Source organism: Platalea leucorodia (genome assembly GCF_965183815.1).
Source record: "Platalea leucorodia genome assembly, chromosome: 2".
NCBI classification, from domain to species: domain Eukaryota; kingdom Metazoa; phylum Chordata; class Aves; order Pelecaniformes; family Threskiornithidae; genus Platalea; species Platalea leucorodia.
The window spans coordinates 125,962,291-125,979,897 of NC_138824.1; the positions used below are offsets into that span (position 1 = coordinate 125,962,291).

At 48.7% G+C, this 17,607-nt stretch overlaps 1 protein-coding gene across 3 annotated transcripts in view; it reads right to left on the reverse strand.

Annotated features, from left to right (window-relative positions):
* The window catches only part of LSAMP (limbic system associated membrane protein), a gene marked incomplete at both ends in the record, with an annotated part of 319,707 nt that overhangs the window by 171,349 nt on the left and 130,751 nt on the right, over window positions 1-17,607 (reverse strand). For all 3 annotated transcript variants that reach the window (XM_082337973.1, XM_082337975.1, XM_082337974.1), the window contains one exon: window positions 1,260-1,492. In XM_082337973.1, coding sequence (XP_082194099.1) covers window positions 1,260-1,492 — 233 coding nt within the window. The remainder of the gene's footprint in view (window positions 1-1,259; window positions 1,493-17,607) is intronic.

Here is a 17,607-nt window from a genome sequence, read left to right on the forward strand (position 1 = left end):
CGCGCTCCAGCAAACACTCAGCCCAGCCGCTCCTCACGCTGCTAGGGGAGGATTTTGCGCAAGAAGACAAACCAGGAGTCTTTCGTCTCACTACATTTGCATGTAAGGCATCACCTCTGACCATACGTCCGGACTTCACCTTGCAGATAAATACTCGTTATGCTAGTTAGCCCCCAGCTTGCCAAGTAATACCAGCAAGAGGAAAACTCCCTTCATGCACGCATTTATATCTAGAGCGTTTCAAACGCTTGCTGGGGGAAATAAAATCCACAGCCTTTTGGGTTACTAGACAAATCAGGAGAAATAACAAACTCCTTCCTGAATGATAATGTAGAAGCTGAACACATCTGTAATACGTATCGAACACATTCATACATACCTATCTATCTAAGCTGCTCTATAAATATTTTAGATAAATAGGCAGATAGACAGAACGGTGTGAAGATTAAAAGCAAAACAAACCAAAACTGAGTAAACTGGCTCATTTGGTATTCTGGTCTGGACAGGATGGAACAAGTAAACCCCGTAATGCCCTTACCAGTAATTGGTGAACTCCTTAATGTGTTTGCTCTCTGTTATACCATAAATGCAGGCAGATAGATAGGACAATGCTAGTTCAGATCGCCAAGTTTCCAGTTCCCTATAACACACACAGGAAGAGGGTAGCTAAAAAAAGGAGAGGGCAGCATAAGGTTCACAGCAGCTACCTCAGGTACCAGGTTTCACACATGTCTAACGACCACACACCCTGCAAACCAATGACCTGGCACAGAAAAACGCCCAGGAAAATTAATTTCCCAGCCTTGCGAAGAGTTGACAATGGAAGGCAAAAAAACACAGCACAGTAGCTTGTTGACACAAGAAAAAAGAAAGGAAATCTGAGGAGGGAGGAGACGAAGAAACCAGAGGGCTGTCTGGGAAGAGATGAGGCAAGCACGATGTTCTGACAAGTGTCATTATAAACAAATGCTTTCCCCTCAGCGCCAGAACAACCGGAGCCAGGAGCCAGGTTTGCATTATACTAGAATATGTCTTGGCATCATTGGTGTCCCCTGCTAAGTCACTGCTTTTGAAAGGACAGACTGACAGCAGAGTAAAGCCATGCCACGCTGCAGTGGAAGGGGACAGTCCTGTTGGATCCTGTTGTAAACTAAAGCGATACACAGGCTACTGACCCTGGGGTTTCCCTAAGAAAGACACAGATCCCTCCACCTGCTGCATCTTTTGCTCTTTGCTCTCTTCTCAGGTATGTTGCTTACCTTGCACGATCAAGTAAACCTGGGAAGTCTTGGGGTGATGCTGTGTCTGCACTGAACACGTATAGGACCCCTCATCGTAGACATCCACTTTCTGGATCCGCAGGCTGTATTCCAGGGGGTTTCTCTTCTCCAGCTCTACTCGAGGGTCCAGGGACCACTTGTCCTCTCCAGCAAAAATGATGCCAGAACGGTTTAACCAGGCCACCTTGGAGCTTCTGTCTTCTACATAACACCTGCAGAGGATGAGAAAGGTGATGGGGAGATTAATAAACCTCTCCATCATCTCCATTTTGTTCCTTCCTTTTACGACTTTGCTCAGAAACTCCATAGCACGCTCCTGCCTTGCCAGTGAACCACAGCATCTCCTCACCATTGCTGCCTCATGGCCATATATTTCACAATGATTTTTTGAAGAGTTTCAGAAACACTTTGGTTCATGAAACCATGGGATTTGGGGCAGCCATGCCTCCTGTTCTCTTTTCCTTTTGTCTATGGTCTACGCCTGCACTAAAAATTACTTTGGAAGGCCACAAGAGATCCTGGTCACCAAATCCCTTCTAACCCTGCTAATGGGAAAGGTCAGAAGGAGTTCTTCCCATGCTTCTACCTCACCTTCAAAAGTTAAGTATACAAGAGAGTTACATTCCCAGCCCCCTGCCAGCCTGGAGGGCAAAGGTTCAGGGCTCAGCTGCTCCATCCCTCAGTTTCGGCAGCACAAGGAGAGGGACCTATAGCGTATCTCCCTTCTCCATCCCCTTGACAAAAAATGGCTTTGTGGAAAGAGATTCACTCCTCAAACACCACCCCCCTAACACACACACACCCTTGCCGATACACATCTGCCCGCTTGTGCAGGCAAGTGCAGATTTCAGGCTGAAATGAAAGGCCACGGGGGTGTCACTGCCGTCCCTGTGATACACCCAGCATGTCCTGTGAACATCCCAGGTGAGACAGGAGCGGAGGAATGACAGCCAGGGGCAGCAGGCAGAGGAGCGGCAGCAGGACCAGCAACCTCTGCCATCCCTGATTGCCAACTGCTGCAAGGCAGAGGACAGACTAACCCTATTGCAACTGCATGACGAGCAGTTTGCTCCTTGGCAGAGAGCGGTGAAGGTGCTGCGAAGACAAATGCATTTTGGCCAAGGCAACTGCTCTGTACCTCCCACCTCCAGACAGTGGTTTGCATAGAAGAGATGAGGAGGTGCCAACAAGGAGGCACATCCTGCTCGCTCTCAGCTGTATCTCATTCGAGAGGTCCAGGGCTGAAGAAGACATGGGGACATAACTCCTCTTTCACCCTGGCAGCCGTACCCACCAGGGCCAGGCTCAGACAGGCTGAGAGGGTTTGCCCTGCAGCAGCTCACACCATGTTTGCCCTGCAGATAAATAGGGAAGCTCAGTCTCCAGAGCTGTTGCTCCTTCACCTCTGAGAGCTCTGCCCACAGCGTCCCAGCATCCAAATAACCCAGCACCTCTCCCCAACACTATTCGTGCATGTGTTGTATTTGAGAGAGCAAAGAAAGAGGATAAAGATTATGGCTTCAAGATAAGACAAATATTTGACAGTAGGCTTTCATACAGCCTCTTAGCATGGGTCAGACATTTTCCAAGTTCCTCTATTTGAATGCATTTCATTCATGCTGTGTTGCAGCTGCCGTCCCTTGCGACGTGACCCTATCATTACGGCCGGCACCTCTCACCCCCTCCCTTTTGGCACGCCCATGGGTGCTCTCTGAGTTGTTCTGGGGTTACTTGTGGGCAGGAGGAAAGTCAGGCTGTGTGGACATCGACGGGAGGCACGCCACACTGCTGGCCAAGCTGGAAGCAGCTCTGTCTGATCTGACAAACATTTGCTTTAGAGAGCAGCCCAACAGACCTCGGCCAGCACCACCGCCGTCCAGCCAAGGGAGGGGAGCGACGGTTCACCCCTCGGGCCAGAGCCCACCCTCCCGGCCAGCCAGGCACTTGACATGAGGTGAGCTCTCAGCTGTGATCTGCATTTTGTTTTTAAGAAGCTGCTCTTTGTGAAAAAGAGAGGCAGGGGAATCAATGAGCAGCCACTTACATGTAGAAACCAGCACCATGGCGACGTGGCGGTGCCCCAATTCAGTTGGCCACCCGGGGCTGTAATCACCAGTGACGGGAGCTGGAAGCAAGGACCCGGGGAGGGCTCTGTGCCCCAGGACTGGGAGCAGCAGCCCTACAGGGACACCCAGACTGTCTCCAGAGCTGGCTGCCTTAGGGTCACCAGCCTTCTTGTGCACACATTTCTGTGTAGAGTTGTAACAGCACCAAGAATCAGGGGTTAGGTCTTTTCCAAAGGTGTTCAAAGCCCCTCTCTGCACATTTTGGATTTGTGAAAATCTTGAGGGGGATGGCGGTGAGAAACTAAGCAGATTAACTGCTGAAGCTGAAGTCAGTGGGAGCTGAAGTTTCTTAGTCACTTCTGAAACCCCTCCGGCACACCTATCAGTGCTGCTGGGCACCGACAGATGCAGCACGCTGCACCAGCCCTGCCAGGCTGCTTTCTGGACCTACACCACCGTGCTACGTGAAACAGCACAGTGCCCCGGGGCTCCACCCCGTGCCTGGTCGTTACATGCCTCTGCTTGGAGATAGCAAAGATGCCCCTGTCATGTCCCTCGGGTCAGTAACAGCTCAGTGGTGTGTTCGGAGCAAAGCCTCATCCTCTCGCTCCCAAGGGGATGCTCAGCCGAGGACCCTTCCTCCTCTCTGCCAAAGAGAAAACGTGTGTCGTAACCTGTCCTACACCCGCTGAGGTCAGCCCTAGGACAGTGGTCAATAGCTACAGTCAGACATCCTTGCAAGTGCCCCTGAAATAAGTTAGCAGGTTCTACCAAAATAAAGTGAGGAGGAGCAAGAAGAAGGAAAGGAGGAAAGTGGGAAGAGTAAGTGAAATGGATTTGAGCTGCTCTGTTCAGCATACCTGTTCCTCTCAAACTGTCAGGGAAAATCAATGTACAAATGTGGAAACTCCAAGTCCTGGCGTGCTCCGAACATGCATCCGTGTGGATGATGCATCTGAGTATGTCTGTCTGCACACACGCACCCTCTTACTCTGCCAGAGATGCCACCCAGCTGTATGGATCACGCTTTAATAAGGATTTATGGTGATGATTTTCACAGTGTAATAAGTGCTAATTCAATACTAATAGAATATTAAATGGCACGTTAACTGACATTTTAACTGCAATGCAATAGGAACATGGCATCAGCAAGATATCAAATGACTCTTATTGTTCACTAATAATCAATAATCAAGTTCACAGAGACAGTCAAACGCTTTTCATTAGGCTTATTGAAAGCATTACCATCAGCGCCAGTGAATGCTAATAAAGGATTTGCAATCCATCCATTTTGCTTTTCCTTATGGTTTCAGGTTTAATTTCTTGACATCTGCTGATGCAGCTAATGAGAAGACCAGCTAGTGGTGATGGTCATGGCTGGCACAATCACTGCAGGGACTCAGGAGCTATAGATCTTAGCACCAATTCAAACCATAGACACAGAAGGACAAAAAAATCTTGCTGCCATGTCCCTTTAGCCCCCCTTGCCCTCTCATAAACAAACACAGCAAAGTTTGGCACCTGAGGTCTTTTAGCGACTGCAGCATTTTTAGCTGCTACAGATAGGTTTCCAGTTCTCACACAGTGGCTAACAACTGCGTAACAACCAGCCAGGAAAGGACGGACGGAAACTGGACGTGGAGAAAGGAACCTGGGCCGTCCTCGCGTGCCTCCCTCAGCCTTGGTTTCCCCACGTGCAAAATGCAGGCGATGAGGCTGAGCCACGCCGCAGGAGGGAGGGAAGGGGGTGATGCTTTCACTGCAGGAGAACGCTTTGAGACCTTCAGCGGGAACCATCGCCTCGAATGGGAGGGAGGGCTGCCCACTGCCGTTCCTGGCCCCTGGATTTCAGGCCGGGAGGGGACATCAGGCAGCACGTAGGCAGGGGGAGAGCAGGAGCTGGGATCGGGCCCTGCTGCTCATCCTCTGTCCTCCCACGCCTGCCAGCCTAATGTGCAGTGCTGGGCCAAAGCAGCGCTCCTGCAAACCTGCCTTTGTAGGCTCCGAGGTAAACTCCGTCTGCGTAGGAGAGATGTCTTTTTTTTTTCTCTTCTTGAAAGCATTTGGGCTTATTCCTATTGATAAGTGAGAAAGCAAGCTAAGAAAAGGAGAAGGAGGCTCAGGCATCTGCATCTCCTCTCCCAGCAAACACCAAGGCTGGAGGCTTCACTGCCCGCTCTGCCTCGCCCCCTTCTTGGTGCTTGACTCCCAGCCCCAGCGACTCCTGCTCCTCCTCCCGCCGAGGCACCACCGCGCGGTGCATTAATTTCCCAGCACGTTGCTGTAACGCTCATTGCAGTTGATGTTGTGCCTGCCACTCCAGCGGCTCTCGCCCCTAAGCTTTCCGCCCTCCCTTGCCTCAGGCAAACAGACAGACACACTGCTGAGAGGCGGCATTTGGTTGGAAAGCCCTAGCATGAGCTCCTCGGGCTGGACGTGCCACTGCCAGGGTGGGGGCTGCACAGGGGGAGGAGGAGGAGGATGCATGAGAGCTGGGGGCTCACCAGAGCGCTTCCTGTTGTGCCTCAGTGTCCTGGTTTCAGCTGGAATACAGTTAATTTTCTTCCTAGTAGCTGGTATAGTGCTGTGTTTTGGATTTAGGATGAGAATTAATGTTGATAACACACCGATGTTTTAGTTGTTGCTAAGTAGTGCTTACACCAGTCAAGGACTTTTCAGCTTCCCATGCTTTCCCAGGTGCACAAGAAGCTGGGAGGGACCGTAGCCAGGATAGCTCACCCAGACTGGCCAAAGGGCTATTCCATACCATATAATGTCATGCCAGTATATAAACTGGGAGAGTTGGCCGGGGGGCAGCAATCGCTGCTTGGGGATGTGCTGGGCATCGGTTGGCAGGTGGTGAGCAATTATATCACGTATCACTTGCTTTGTATACTATTATTGTATTATTATTATTTTATTACCATTATTATTATTATTACTACTATTACTTCTATTCTGTTTTATTTTACTTCAATTATTGAACTGTTCTTATCTCAAACCATGAGTTTTCTCACTTTCACCCTTCCAATTCTCTCCCCCATCCCACCGAGGGGGAGTGAGCGAGTGGCTGTGTGGTGCTTAGTTGCTGGCTGGGGTTAAACCATGACACTCAGAAAAAGCAACTTAGCAGCTACACTCCTGGGCTATGGAGATGGAGTGGTGTATTTTATTGCCTTTGAGGGGTCTCTTCGGTGTAAGTTCAATGGTGTTTGGAAGGGGTGGATGATATTTAGAGCTTACAGTCATGAACACGCAGGAAGAAATCCCTGTAGGACCTGGTGAAGCTGCTGTTTAAATGATTACTTTAACACGGTGGGGATTTTACAGCGTTATCGATGATGTATTGGGTTGCCTTGAACCCGGGATAATTGTTTGTGGTTTTTTATTGTTGTTGTAATTCCAAATAAATAAATTCTTTTACAGCAGACCCAGTCCCACAGTTCTCTGCCAGAGCCCAGCTAGTGAGAAGAGGCGAGCTGCTAGGTTTAAATGAAACATGGCGTCCTGCTTCTCCAGCAAGCCACAGCTCTTTACCTCATTTAGAGGAAAAAACAAATAAATAGCGTGGTTTCGGACTGCATTTTCTGCCCTCTTTCTCCAAAGCACATTGCAGCAACAGCTCTGTGTCGTAATTCTCACACTCCTCTTTAATCATCTTTTCTCCGTTAACCCTTTGATCATGCGTTCTGGAAGACAATCTCTGTGCAGCAGTCCAAAACTAGGCAGCCTGCTGCACACACAGTTACGCACCTGGAACCCACCCCATTGCACCCGCTGAGGAACACGACCCCCTTTCGCCAGAGGATGTCACAACCCGCCCCGGAGCAGATCTCCTGCCTCCCTGCTCTGTGATGAGCCTGCTCTAATCTCATTTCACACACACTCGCAGGATCCAGCTAACAACTTCCCCGCTGCCCTCTACCCCCGGCAGCAAAATGGCAAGAGGGAAAAGAGAGAGGAATCAAACACGGCTTGTTCGGCACAAAGCAACGTCAGCTCCCGGCTGCCAGCTCTGAACATGCAAGACAAATTCTCCGTTGTGTTGCAAAGTATGATCCTGGAAAGCTAATGCTGTGGTTAAACACAATGCTGCTTGCAGCCTTGTGAGGAAAGCTCAAGGGTAACTCATGCTGGCGCTGTTTTGTCTTGTCTTCTCGTGCTCTCCAGCCCTTCCCTGCATGGCAAGCAAGGACTCAAACGCAGCGATGGTCAACCGGGGCAGCAGTAAGAGCCCGACCTCTCCGCTATGCCCCAGCAGGGAGGTGGGCAGCAAGGGCTAAGGACAGACCATGGACATGCCAGCCCTGACCCTCCCGGGCAGGGCGCTCAGGGGAAGAGTCCAGCCAGGCCCTGCGACGCCACTGCAGTGCTGGACCCTGCCAGCATTTCAAGAGCAACACAGTGCTGCCGCTGCAGCAGCCAGCTCCCTTTCCCTGGCGTGTAGTCCCACCAGAGGAGTACACCAGCAGAGTAGATAGAAGCACGTAGTCCAGAGGGGTAATGTAAGAGCTGTTGGCCCTGGGTAGTTCCCAGTGCTCCAGATCAGGCTCTCCTCAGCAGGAGATGCTGCAGAAGACAGCTACAGCTGAACATATCTTCACCTCTGTGAAGACAAGGGCCCCCTAAGTGGATGGCAGTGGGAGGCCTGCAAAACCCGACCGTCTGAAACCTCCTTTCAGCCAATCACCAAAAGCTTCGTTTTACCAAATTTGAATACACATGGGAGTGAGGTGTTGCTCAAACTTCTCCTTCTTCTCCCTGCTGCCGCTGCTCCACTCTTTCCCCGTCCTGGTCCAGCTGCTGTTCCTCTCCTGATGCGCCACGACCCACAGCAGGGTCACTGTTTGAGAGTGAATGCTGTGCTGAAGCAGGATGGATTCCCAAAATGTGGCATAAACAGCTCCTGAGCCACCACTGCCAGCATGATAACACAGGCCCTTGGAGGGATTTAGAAAACTATGGCTTAAAGCCGGTCCTGCGCTGGAAAACTGGCAGGAGGGGAAAACTGCCGCATCTGTTCAGCCCACGCTTTCTTTCAGCCATATTATGCTGTGACCTTGCTCGTCACACCTGTCTGCAGCTCCCTGGGTATCTCAGCACTTAGGTGACAATTTCAGGCCATCCCCCTGTTGGGGCGGTGCGGGGCTGGTAGGATGCCTGCACTTCTGCTCATCCTCTTTAGTAAATTGCCACTTTGGGAGTGCGAGGCTAGGACGGGCTTCCTGGGTCAGCGAGCCTCGGCCTCCACCAGCACGGCCAGCTGTACCTTATCATCTTTTTCAGAGACGTACTTCATTCCTACTTAAGCCTAGTGCGTTTGGCGGGGGGTACCCTCCCCCTGCTTCGTACGGCAGGCTGTTCAAAGTCTTTCTGCTCTGCTGATTAGAAACTTTTTTCCTAATTCTAAGTCTAGATTTATTCATGGCTGGTTTATATCCATTCCCTCTCACACCAACACCATCCTTTAGCTTAAATAGCTCTTCTCTCTCCCGGGTGCTTATCTTCCAGCATGTTCACAGAGAGCAATCATATTCCCTCTCAGCCTTCATTTTGCTGGGCTCAACAAGCCAAACTCTCCTAGTTTCTTCTTGTATGATAGACTCTCCATTGCCCTAAACATCCCAGTAGCCCTTCTCAGCACCTGCTCCAGTCTGAATTCCTCTTTCGTGACCAGAATTCGTACCCAGCTTTCTAGATGAGGACTCCCCAGTGCCTTGTACAGAAACGTTCCTATCTTACTCTCTCTCCCATCAAGTCTTTTTAATGAAAGCAAAAAGAATTGCAACCAGTGAATATGACTATCAGTGCAGAACTGCTCATGTGCTGTAAGCATCCTCGTCTCTCAGTCCATGTGATACGCATGGAAAATGAAACCCAAGGGAATTCACCAAAAATACACCAGCCTGAAAAGACAGCTAGCTGCATGGGCACTCACTAGCAGACACACAGCTGGTCTCACATGGGTTTTCTTTCTGTTAAAATGACTATTTAAGAGTATAGGTTCCTGTTTGTAGATTAAAAAAAAAAAAGAAATCAAGCCCAAAATTATAGTAATTGTTATGCCAGTACTCTCCTGGTGTGGATGAAACTATATTAGAATAAAAGAACTTATGCCAGCATGATTTATTGTTCTTCCCATCTTCTGGGGATCAGTATACCTGCATAAACAACTTTAGTCCACATCCATTCCAGCAGAGGTACCTTCTTAACAGTATCAATATGAGCTGCTATGAACAAAGTTAACTCCATCCCAGCCACATCCCAAAGTTTAAAACTTCAAAATACAGAAAAAGCCTCAGGCTGAGGTCTACCACCACGTGCTGGGTTTTCCTATATCCCATCAGACCTAGGAAAAACGCTCCATTTCTTTACAGCATAGTCAGGAAACCCTTGGATATCTCTTTGCCCGCTCTGAGGTGCGTATCTGGAGTGACTGTCTCCAGTTACAGGGCTCCTGCCAGAGGAGCCTTGCTCCCCATGTGTGCGCAGAGGGGCTGAACTGCTCTCTGGCTGATGCTTGCAGAAATGCCAAATGCTCTGACAGCTTGCATCAGGGTCTTGCACCAAGATCAGTCGGGAGGATGAGATTGCTGAGGAAACAGACCCCGAGCTCCCTCTTTCCCTTTTGGGTTAGCCAAGGACTTGTCAGTGTCCCTTTTCAGTCCAGCCAGAAACCTGGCTCTGATCTTGATCCAGCATGATTAGGTGATACTAATCAGCTATTGATCACACAGCCTTAGTGAAATGTCCAAGCAGGAGCATATGCCTCACTCTGCTGTCCGCAGCTTTCCGTAGCATCGTGGGTCTCCTGCACCTTCAAAAGGGGAAAGCAGGGAATAGCAGAGATGATGCAGAATGGCAACGGGGAACATTGCCAGACAATTTGCCTTCTGGTTGCACTGCACTTACACTAAGGACCCTGCGCTTTTGCCATCACTAAGACATGGGCTGACATTTAAAAAGTACCTTTGGTCACTTAGGAACTAAAGTTCACTGAAAGACAACAGTAATTAGTCACTGATGTGAACTGGATATTGGCTTTTGTACCAAATTTGTAAAAGGACCACGTCCTGGTTTCATCTGGGATAGAGTTAATTTTCTTCTTAGTAGCTGGTATAGTGCTGTGTTTTGGATTTAGGATGAGAATAATGTTGATAACACACTGATGTTTCGGTTGTTGCTGAGTAGTGTTTGTACTAGTCAAGGACTTTTCAACTTCCCCTGCTCTTCCAGGTGCACAAGAAGCTGGGAGGGACCGTAGCCACGGCAGCTGACCCAGACTGGCCAAAGGGCTATTCCATACCATAGGATGTCATGCACAGTATATAAGCTGGGGGAAGAAGAAGGAAGGGGGGGACGTTCGCAGTTATGGCACTTGTCTTCCCAAGTAACCGTTACACGTGATGGAGCCCTGCTTTCCTGGAGATGGCTGAACACCTGCCTGCCAATGGGAAGGAGTGAATGAATTCCTTGCTTTGCTTTGCTTGTGCGCATGGCTTTTGCTTTACCTATTAAACTGTCTTTATCTCAACCCATGAGTTTTCTCACTTTTACTCTTCCGATTCTCTCCCCCATCCCACCGGGGGAGAGTGAGCGAGCGGCTGGGTGGTGCTTAGTTGCTGGCTGGGGTTAAACCACGACAGATCAGAAACCAAACAGCTACTGATGAATCTCTGCACCATTAGTAGTTTTTTTCTGGTTGAGGGATACACGAAGAATAGGAATGGAAGCACTAATAAGGTGCCCATACAGACTATCATCCCCTTTATTTTCCTTCATGAACTTCAGTACTGGAAACCACCTATTTTTTCTACCTGAACCCCCAGTGCCTTGCAGGTAACTTTCATGTGGTCACCACTAGGTAACTCCAGAAAAGCTACTTCCAAACTTTTAACTTGGATTTCTTGAAAAAGAAAAAGAAGTGTGTTTCAGAGATGTGGAGATGTGATCTCCTCCTCTGACAGGAGGGGAGGGAGGGTTTGGCTGGGAAGTCCACGTGACTCTGTATCTGGTAATTATCCAGCCGCAGAGGCAATCTGAAACGTTCTGTGCTGTCGCGGAGAATGACAGCACCTGGAGCTCCAGCACCCAGATAAAAAGCGGAGAGACAATCGGGCAGATGGAGAAAGGCAATGCTACATCATGGGGTGGCAAGGGGGGGAGAGAAAGGGGGGAGAGGCAAAAGCTGTCGAGAAACATCAAGGCAGCCGGCACAGCTACTGGAGAATGAGATAATGCCACAGATTAGTAATGCAAAGGGCAGCTCTGAAAGGGGGAAAGAGAGAGAGAAATGGAGCGAGGGCAGGTCAGGAGAGAGCGGGTGCAGAAGAGGGACAGTGCGAACACAAGAGGGAATGGGAGACTGATGCTAGACGGAGCTTCAAAGCATTTTGTGTGGTCTCGGGTCCCTTCCTCCCGTCCCAGTCACAGGCTAAAAATGCAGGAGGTATCACCAGAGGCTGTCACAGAGAAAGGGGGAAACTTGCGTATCAACTCCTCGCAGCTGAAGAGAGACATGGCACTGCAAATAGCACTTTCCAGCTTGTGGATTCCAGTGGTTTGCTCAGGGAAGGAGACTACAAAACTTAAGATCAAAATAATTAAGACTGGAGCTTTGGGGCACCACCTCATGTATTTTGTATAGAGGGGAGGTGAGAAGGAGGTTCACTGACTCTCTCTCTCGCAGTCTCACACACAGAGGCACGTGTAAGCCTGCAAAACAGTCCAAGTGATTGATGCCATGGTGCCATGGCCCAATTCCAAAAGGCAAGGCACCGTACATGCCATCCCACGCAGCCCCGTGACAGCATTGGCATGTGCCCCCGGGACTGTTGCAAACAAGGGGCATGGCCACAGGACTGGCAGCAGCCTTCGATGGGTCAGGAAGAGCTGACTGCCAGGTGGGTCGATGCCTTGTACTGCCTCTGGGAAGGTTTCTGACGTGGGAAAATACAGCCAAACAGACAAGGAGATTAGAGCCAATGGCTTGTCAGGGACCGATGTTGGCCACCAGCCTCAACACCTGCTGGGGTAGTGACCGAGGTACTGGAGTGACCAATGGATCTGCAGTGGCAGCACCTCTCCATGGAGGCAGGAGGAACTAAGTGCCCAGATGTCCACACCTGAACATTTGGGGAAGGAAATGGGAACAGTGGCAGCAGCGAATGGGTATCATAAGGTCTGAGCACTGGGCCACAAGTGACCACCCTCCCATGATTAGTGACAGCTGTTTCAAAGAAAGGTGGAATACCTCCTAAAAGGACAATGTAAATCACCATCTACATAATTTCATGATCCTTCCCAGCCATAAAAGCGTACTAATCTAGCCCCAAGCAAATGTAAGTTGGCCTCCTCTCTGAATGACAACTTGCATTCCACCTTGTAAGTTTGTACTCTGCCTTTCTTATCCCCAGGCATTTCTCAACCCCCTGCCCCCTTTTTCTTTTTTTAAACTCATTAACATCCTCATCTTGGTGATACTTTCTGCCTGAGAATTTCGTAGTTTAACCCTTAATTGGTACAAGGCTGTGAACGAATATCAGATTTAAGTGTTATGTGAAACTGGCAGGTGTCTCCTGTGTTTTGCACTTCCAATACCTGAGGAGCACACTACCTGAAACCCAGGAATGCGCTATTTTGTGGTCCCTAATGTCCATTTCATCTCATACTGCTCCCTCTCCAAAAGGGAAAAGAGAATATCTCATCCGAAGGAAGCATTAGCCCTCATCCTGGACAGGCAGGAGGGAAGGACCCATGCCAAGGAGGAATCAGTCTTGAAATTCTGTGGAGAGGCAGATAAGAGTGGGACTGGGAACAATATTAGGGAAAATAAAACTTAACTTTCCCTTCTTTTCTGAGGTCATGAGAGTATCAGAGGTGGCTCAACCAAGTTATCATTCTCCCTTCCAAGCGTTGCCCTCGGACCGTCAGCAGCTCACTGGGAAGGGTGGCATTTCACAATGAATGAAAAAGTGGGCCTATCCTGCCTGCTCACTCCCAGCTGCTGCATTTCAACAAGGGACACCTCCTTGATGTGCAAACACTCTAGTTATTATTTACAGCTGACCTTTTCCCTCTCCAGCTCCCGCTGCTGCAGCACCACTGGTGGAGTCAGGGCTTGTAGAGATTGCGGAGACGATGTGTAGCGAAACGTGTTAGCTTCCCTGCCTGTGCCAGAGCTGTCATCAGTGCCACTATGGATTGAGCTGCACCCGTGCAAGCAACAGTGGGAAATATGAAGAAAAAAGCCTAATGTAGACAAAGCCTTTGAGGAGCTTAACCCCTCTTCCCCTTTTCCATCTCTCTCCCACTTGAAAGCAGAGAACAGCTTCTGAGCAAGACACACTCTCTCATTTCCATATCTAAAGCCAGTCCCGAAATACCATCGTGAAATAATGCTCTCAGAGAGAAGACCACGAAGCAGATTCCCTTTGAGAGATTCTGCTGCTTCTCTTGTTAATTCCACCCAAAACCAACTGCCACCAAATACTGAGCGCACCTGGACCGGTGCAGTCAATCCCAGGCACCTTGTTACCGGAATGATATGGGGAAACTGGAGGGAATTCATAGGCAAGCAACAACAAAATCCATCAAGGACTGGAAAGGGATCAGCATCTAAGGGAAGCTTAAAAACATTAAATATGTATAACTTGACTAAGAGAGGACTTAAAAGGGACATGTTGACAAGCTATACCTCTTTGAAAGCTGAAAGCACCGAGGAAAGAGAGGAATTATTTAGCAAGATGTGTAGGGGTCTAGAAAGGAGTAACGGGTCAGAAAAAGAAGAGAAATAGGTCTGTTCAAACTTGAGGAAAAACTTTTTGTCATCTACAAGTTCTAGTCTCGTGAAGAGTCTCCCAAAGGCAGCAAGGAAGCCCCTATTTTTTCAGACAATTAAAACAAAGTTGGGCTGATGACCAGAGGATGTTTAAGCTGTGCAGGGAACAGCTTCACAGTGGCTGCAGGGAGAACAAACTACAGTGACCTGGTCTTATTACTTTTACCACCTACCTGGCAGAGTTCAGCAATATGTCAGGAGAAGACAACTCCTTTCGCAAGTTTCCTTCAGACAAAGCAATGTTTTTTAGCTATTTTCACTTCACATGCCGCTAAATATTTCCCGGCAAGACTTTAGACCTCTGTTTACTGTACTGGAATTAACTGGCACAGCTATGGTTTTGTTTTCATAAACTGGATCTATTAGAAGTCATCCATGGACAGGTTAAAAACTACTGAAACAAAAATTAAAAGTGTTATTATTTGCAAAAGCCATTGACATATGGTCGTATTCCAAATGTGCTGCACTTAAAGTTGCCAGGCACTTAGAAGTTGCAAGTGAAGCCTGATTTCTCAAAGTGCTTAGCATTGAAATTAAGACCAGATTTGTCAAACTGCTTTTGGGCCTACCAGCTCCCGGAATAACACACAAGAACCAAATTTTCAAAACAGTGTTTGGCACAGTGAGCTCCTTTACCAATATAGCCACTTCTCTTGCTGCCTAAAATGACATACTTTTGAAAATCTGTCCCATGGGTGTTTTACAATCATAGAACAAAGTGCTACAAACTTCAGACTCGCATGCTGTATTTATCTTGTGTGTTGAAGAACTCCTTTAAGTGGAAAACACAGCAAAGCTGTAACAGCGAGGCAATGCTCAACTCCACTTGCTTTCCTTTATTTACAACTTTGCTAAATTTTGCGTTTCCCTAATGCACCACTTTTGTCCACCACCAGGCCTTGCACAAGGAGGCATCTGAAAAAGACTTGCAAGGAAGGAAGAGAGGAGAGGAGAGGAGAGGAGAGGAGAGGAGAGGAGAGGAGAGGAGAGGAGAGGAGAGGAGAGGAGAGGAGAGGAGAGGAGAGGAGAGGAGAGGAGAGGAGAGGAGAGGAGAGGAGAGGAGGAGAGGAGAGGAGAGGAGAGGAGAGGAGAGGAGAGGAGAGGAGAGAAGAGAAGAGAAGAGAAGAGAAGAGAAGAGAAGAGAAGAGAAGAGAAGAGAAGAGAAGAGAAGAGAGAAGAGGAGAAGGTGCTGGGAGGTAGAAGTCCCAAGAGCTTTGATCTGAGCTTACCTTTATCCCCACATGCACAATATGCCTTGCAGAGGAGGACATGTTTATAAATAAATAAACAGCAGAGGAGAGGGGGAAGACTGGAAAAAAAGAAATGTCAGGATATATTTGATGGAGTTTCTGCTGTTGGCATGAAAGCCAGGAGCTGGCTTAAAACTTCATGTTCAGAAACAGAAGAGGAGGAAGGTACGACTCATTGAGAAAGGGGGGCAGGAATAATTCCTGCAGCTTCATCTCTGTGCCATCCTACTAACCACAACAATATGTTGTGCTGTCTTTCCTCTGAGACCCTTGCAGGACTTGGTCTTGCAAGGCAACTCGGCACATGCTGAACATCAATGTTTTTGTCAAAAGGACAGAGCACTGTGGAACTAGAGCTCTTGCGCTTTGTGGAGAAGAAGTATAATGATGCCTGTTTTACACAAACGGAGACCGCGGAGAAGGAAAGAAATAGGTTGTGCAGAGTCATACAGTGAAATAATTTTGCAGCCAGAAACAAAACCTGACAGACCTGACCTGTCTCATACAGAATTTTGTTTGGTGTGTATTGGTTGCGTGGGGGTAGTGAGAGGGGGGCAGTGATGGCTGCAAAACAGCCTTCACAAACCCAGGTGCCACCTCCGGGCATGCCTACCTTAGCACTACTGTGAGAGAAAATGCTTTTCATTCTCTCTAATTGAGATCTGCCCAGGGACATGCAACCGGCTCAGAAAGGACTGGCTGAAGCACAAGCTCTTCCTCCCCATGATTTGAAGGCAACCGGCTTGGGTCACTTGGCTTTGTGCTCTGGAGCCTGAACTCCAGCCCGGCTACCGACGGCAGCGCAGGCATAACCACAGGGACTGCTCTGACTGCTTCTGCACCTTCTGACCTGCAGTCTTCTGGCACTGGCAAAACAAGCTGTGCAAATTGGCTGGAACACAGAATGTAAACCTTTTTCATTTCTTAGCAAAGACAACGTTGCTAATCCTACTGGAAGCGTTTACCCAGGGATATCTTATCTGGATCCACTGACATCCCTGCCTCTTCTCCCAAGAGCCTGCTGCAAAACGAAACCTCTCCCCCATGCACAGCTTATCCGCAGTACAGATGATAAACCATTTCCCCACAGAGTTCCCTCCTGTACAGCTGTCTAACTGCTAGTTTAGTTTCTCACACGGCTGGGTCTAAGGCTGCTCACATGGGCCATGGCTGGTCCAAGGCTGGATTCCTACTTCTGTTCTTCTGGCAGGTCCCTTGCTCTAAATAATTTCCAGAAGTCCAGTACTGTACAGAGAGATGCCAAGCTGGCCTAAATCAGCTGGCCTAAATCAAGGGTCAACAAGGTGCCGCTAAAGTAAATGGGGAAGCCTGGATTTACACGAGATGAGGATCAGCCCTGCTTCCTTGCACCAGACTCTAAATGAATTCATTAAATACAGCACTTCAGTCTGCTCAGCTAAAAGCAGCTCCAGCTGGCAGAAGGTTTTACATCCAGGGAATGTTTAAAAGATGAGATTTGTAGCCTGCTCTGAGTTTACACTTGGCTAGAGGTAGGCTCTCGTCAGCCGTGCAGGGGAGATGACATCATGGCCACCTTATGGGTGTCTGTGCATTCCCAGCATCTGTGCACGGCGTGACATTTACACAGGACCTCACAGCCTTGGGAGGACTATCTAGACCTAAATTCTCCCGTGAAGATGCTCAATTTACAGTGCTCCAGGGCAGTAAAATAGAGGTCCTGCTCTCCCTCCGCCAGACTGAAGGACTTATTTTTGGTTTTTTTGTTCTTTTAAATTTTCACTTAGGGGGGTGGGGTGGTGGCCTGCACTGAATTTGAATCTGCAGTAGGGTAAGTACCAGTACTGGAGGCAGCGAGAGCAGTTTGTGAGACAGGAGTGAAACGTTAGTTAATTTTGACATTAAACCCTAAACGAGAGGATGTTAAAGTTATTCTTAGCTTGTGAAAAAAGAAGCTGTGCTGTGATCATCTGGCCTGCTCTCATGTATTGTACAGATCTCATGATTCCTGCAGTTTAATCCCTTATCCACTCACTAAAACAGATGGTGTTGCAGGCTCTTTGCAGACTCTGACAAATATGACTGCACTGGGAACACTGTTCATATATCCACACTTGCCGTACAACCCTCAGGTTGAGATATAGAGATACACTGGCTTGAGATGAAAGTTCACATCCAAAGCACAATCTGTA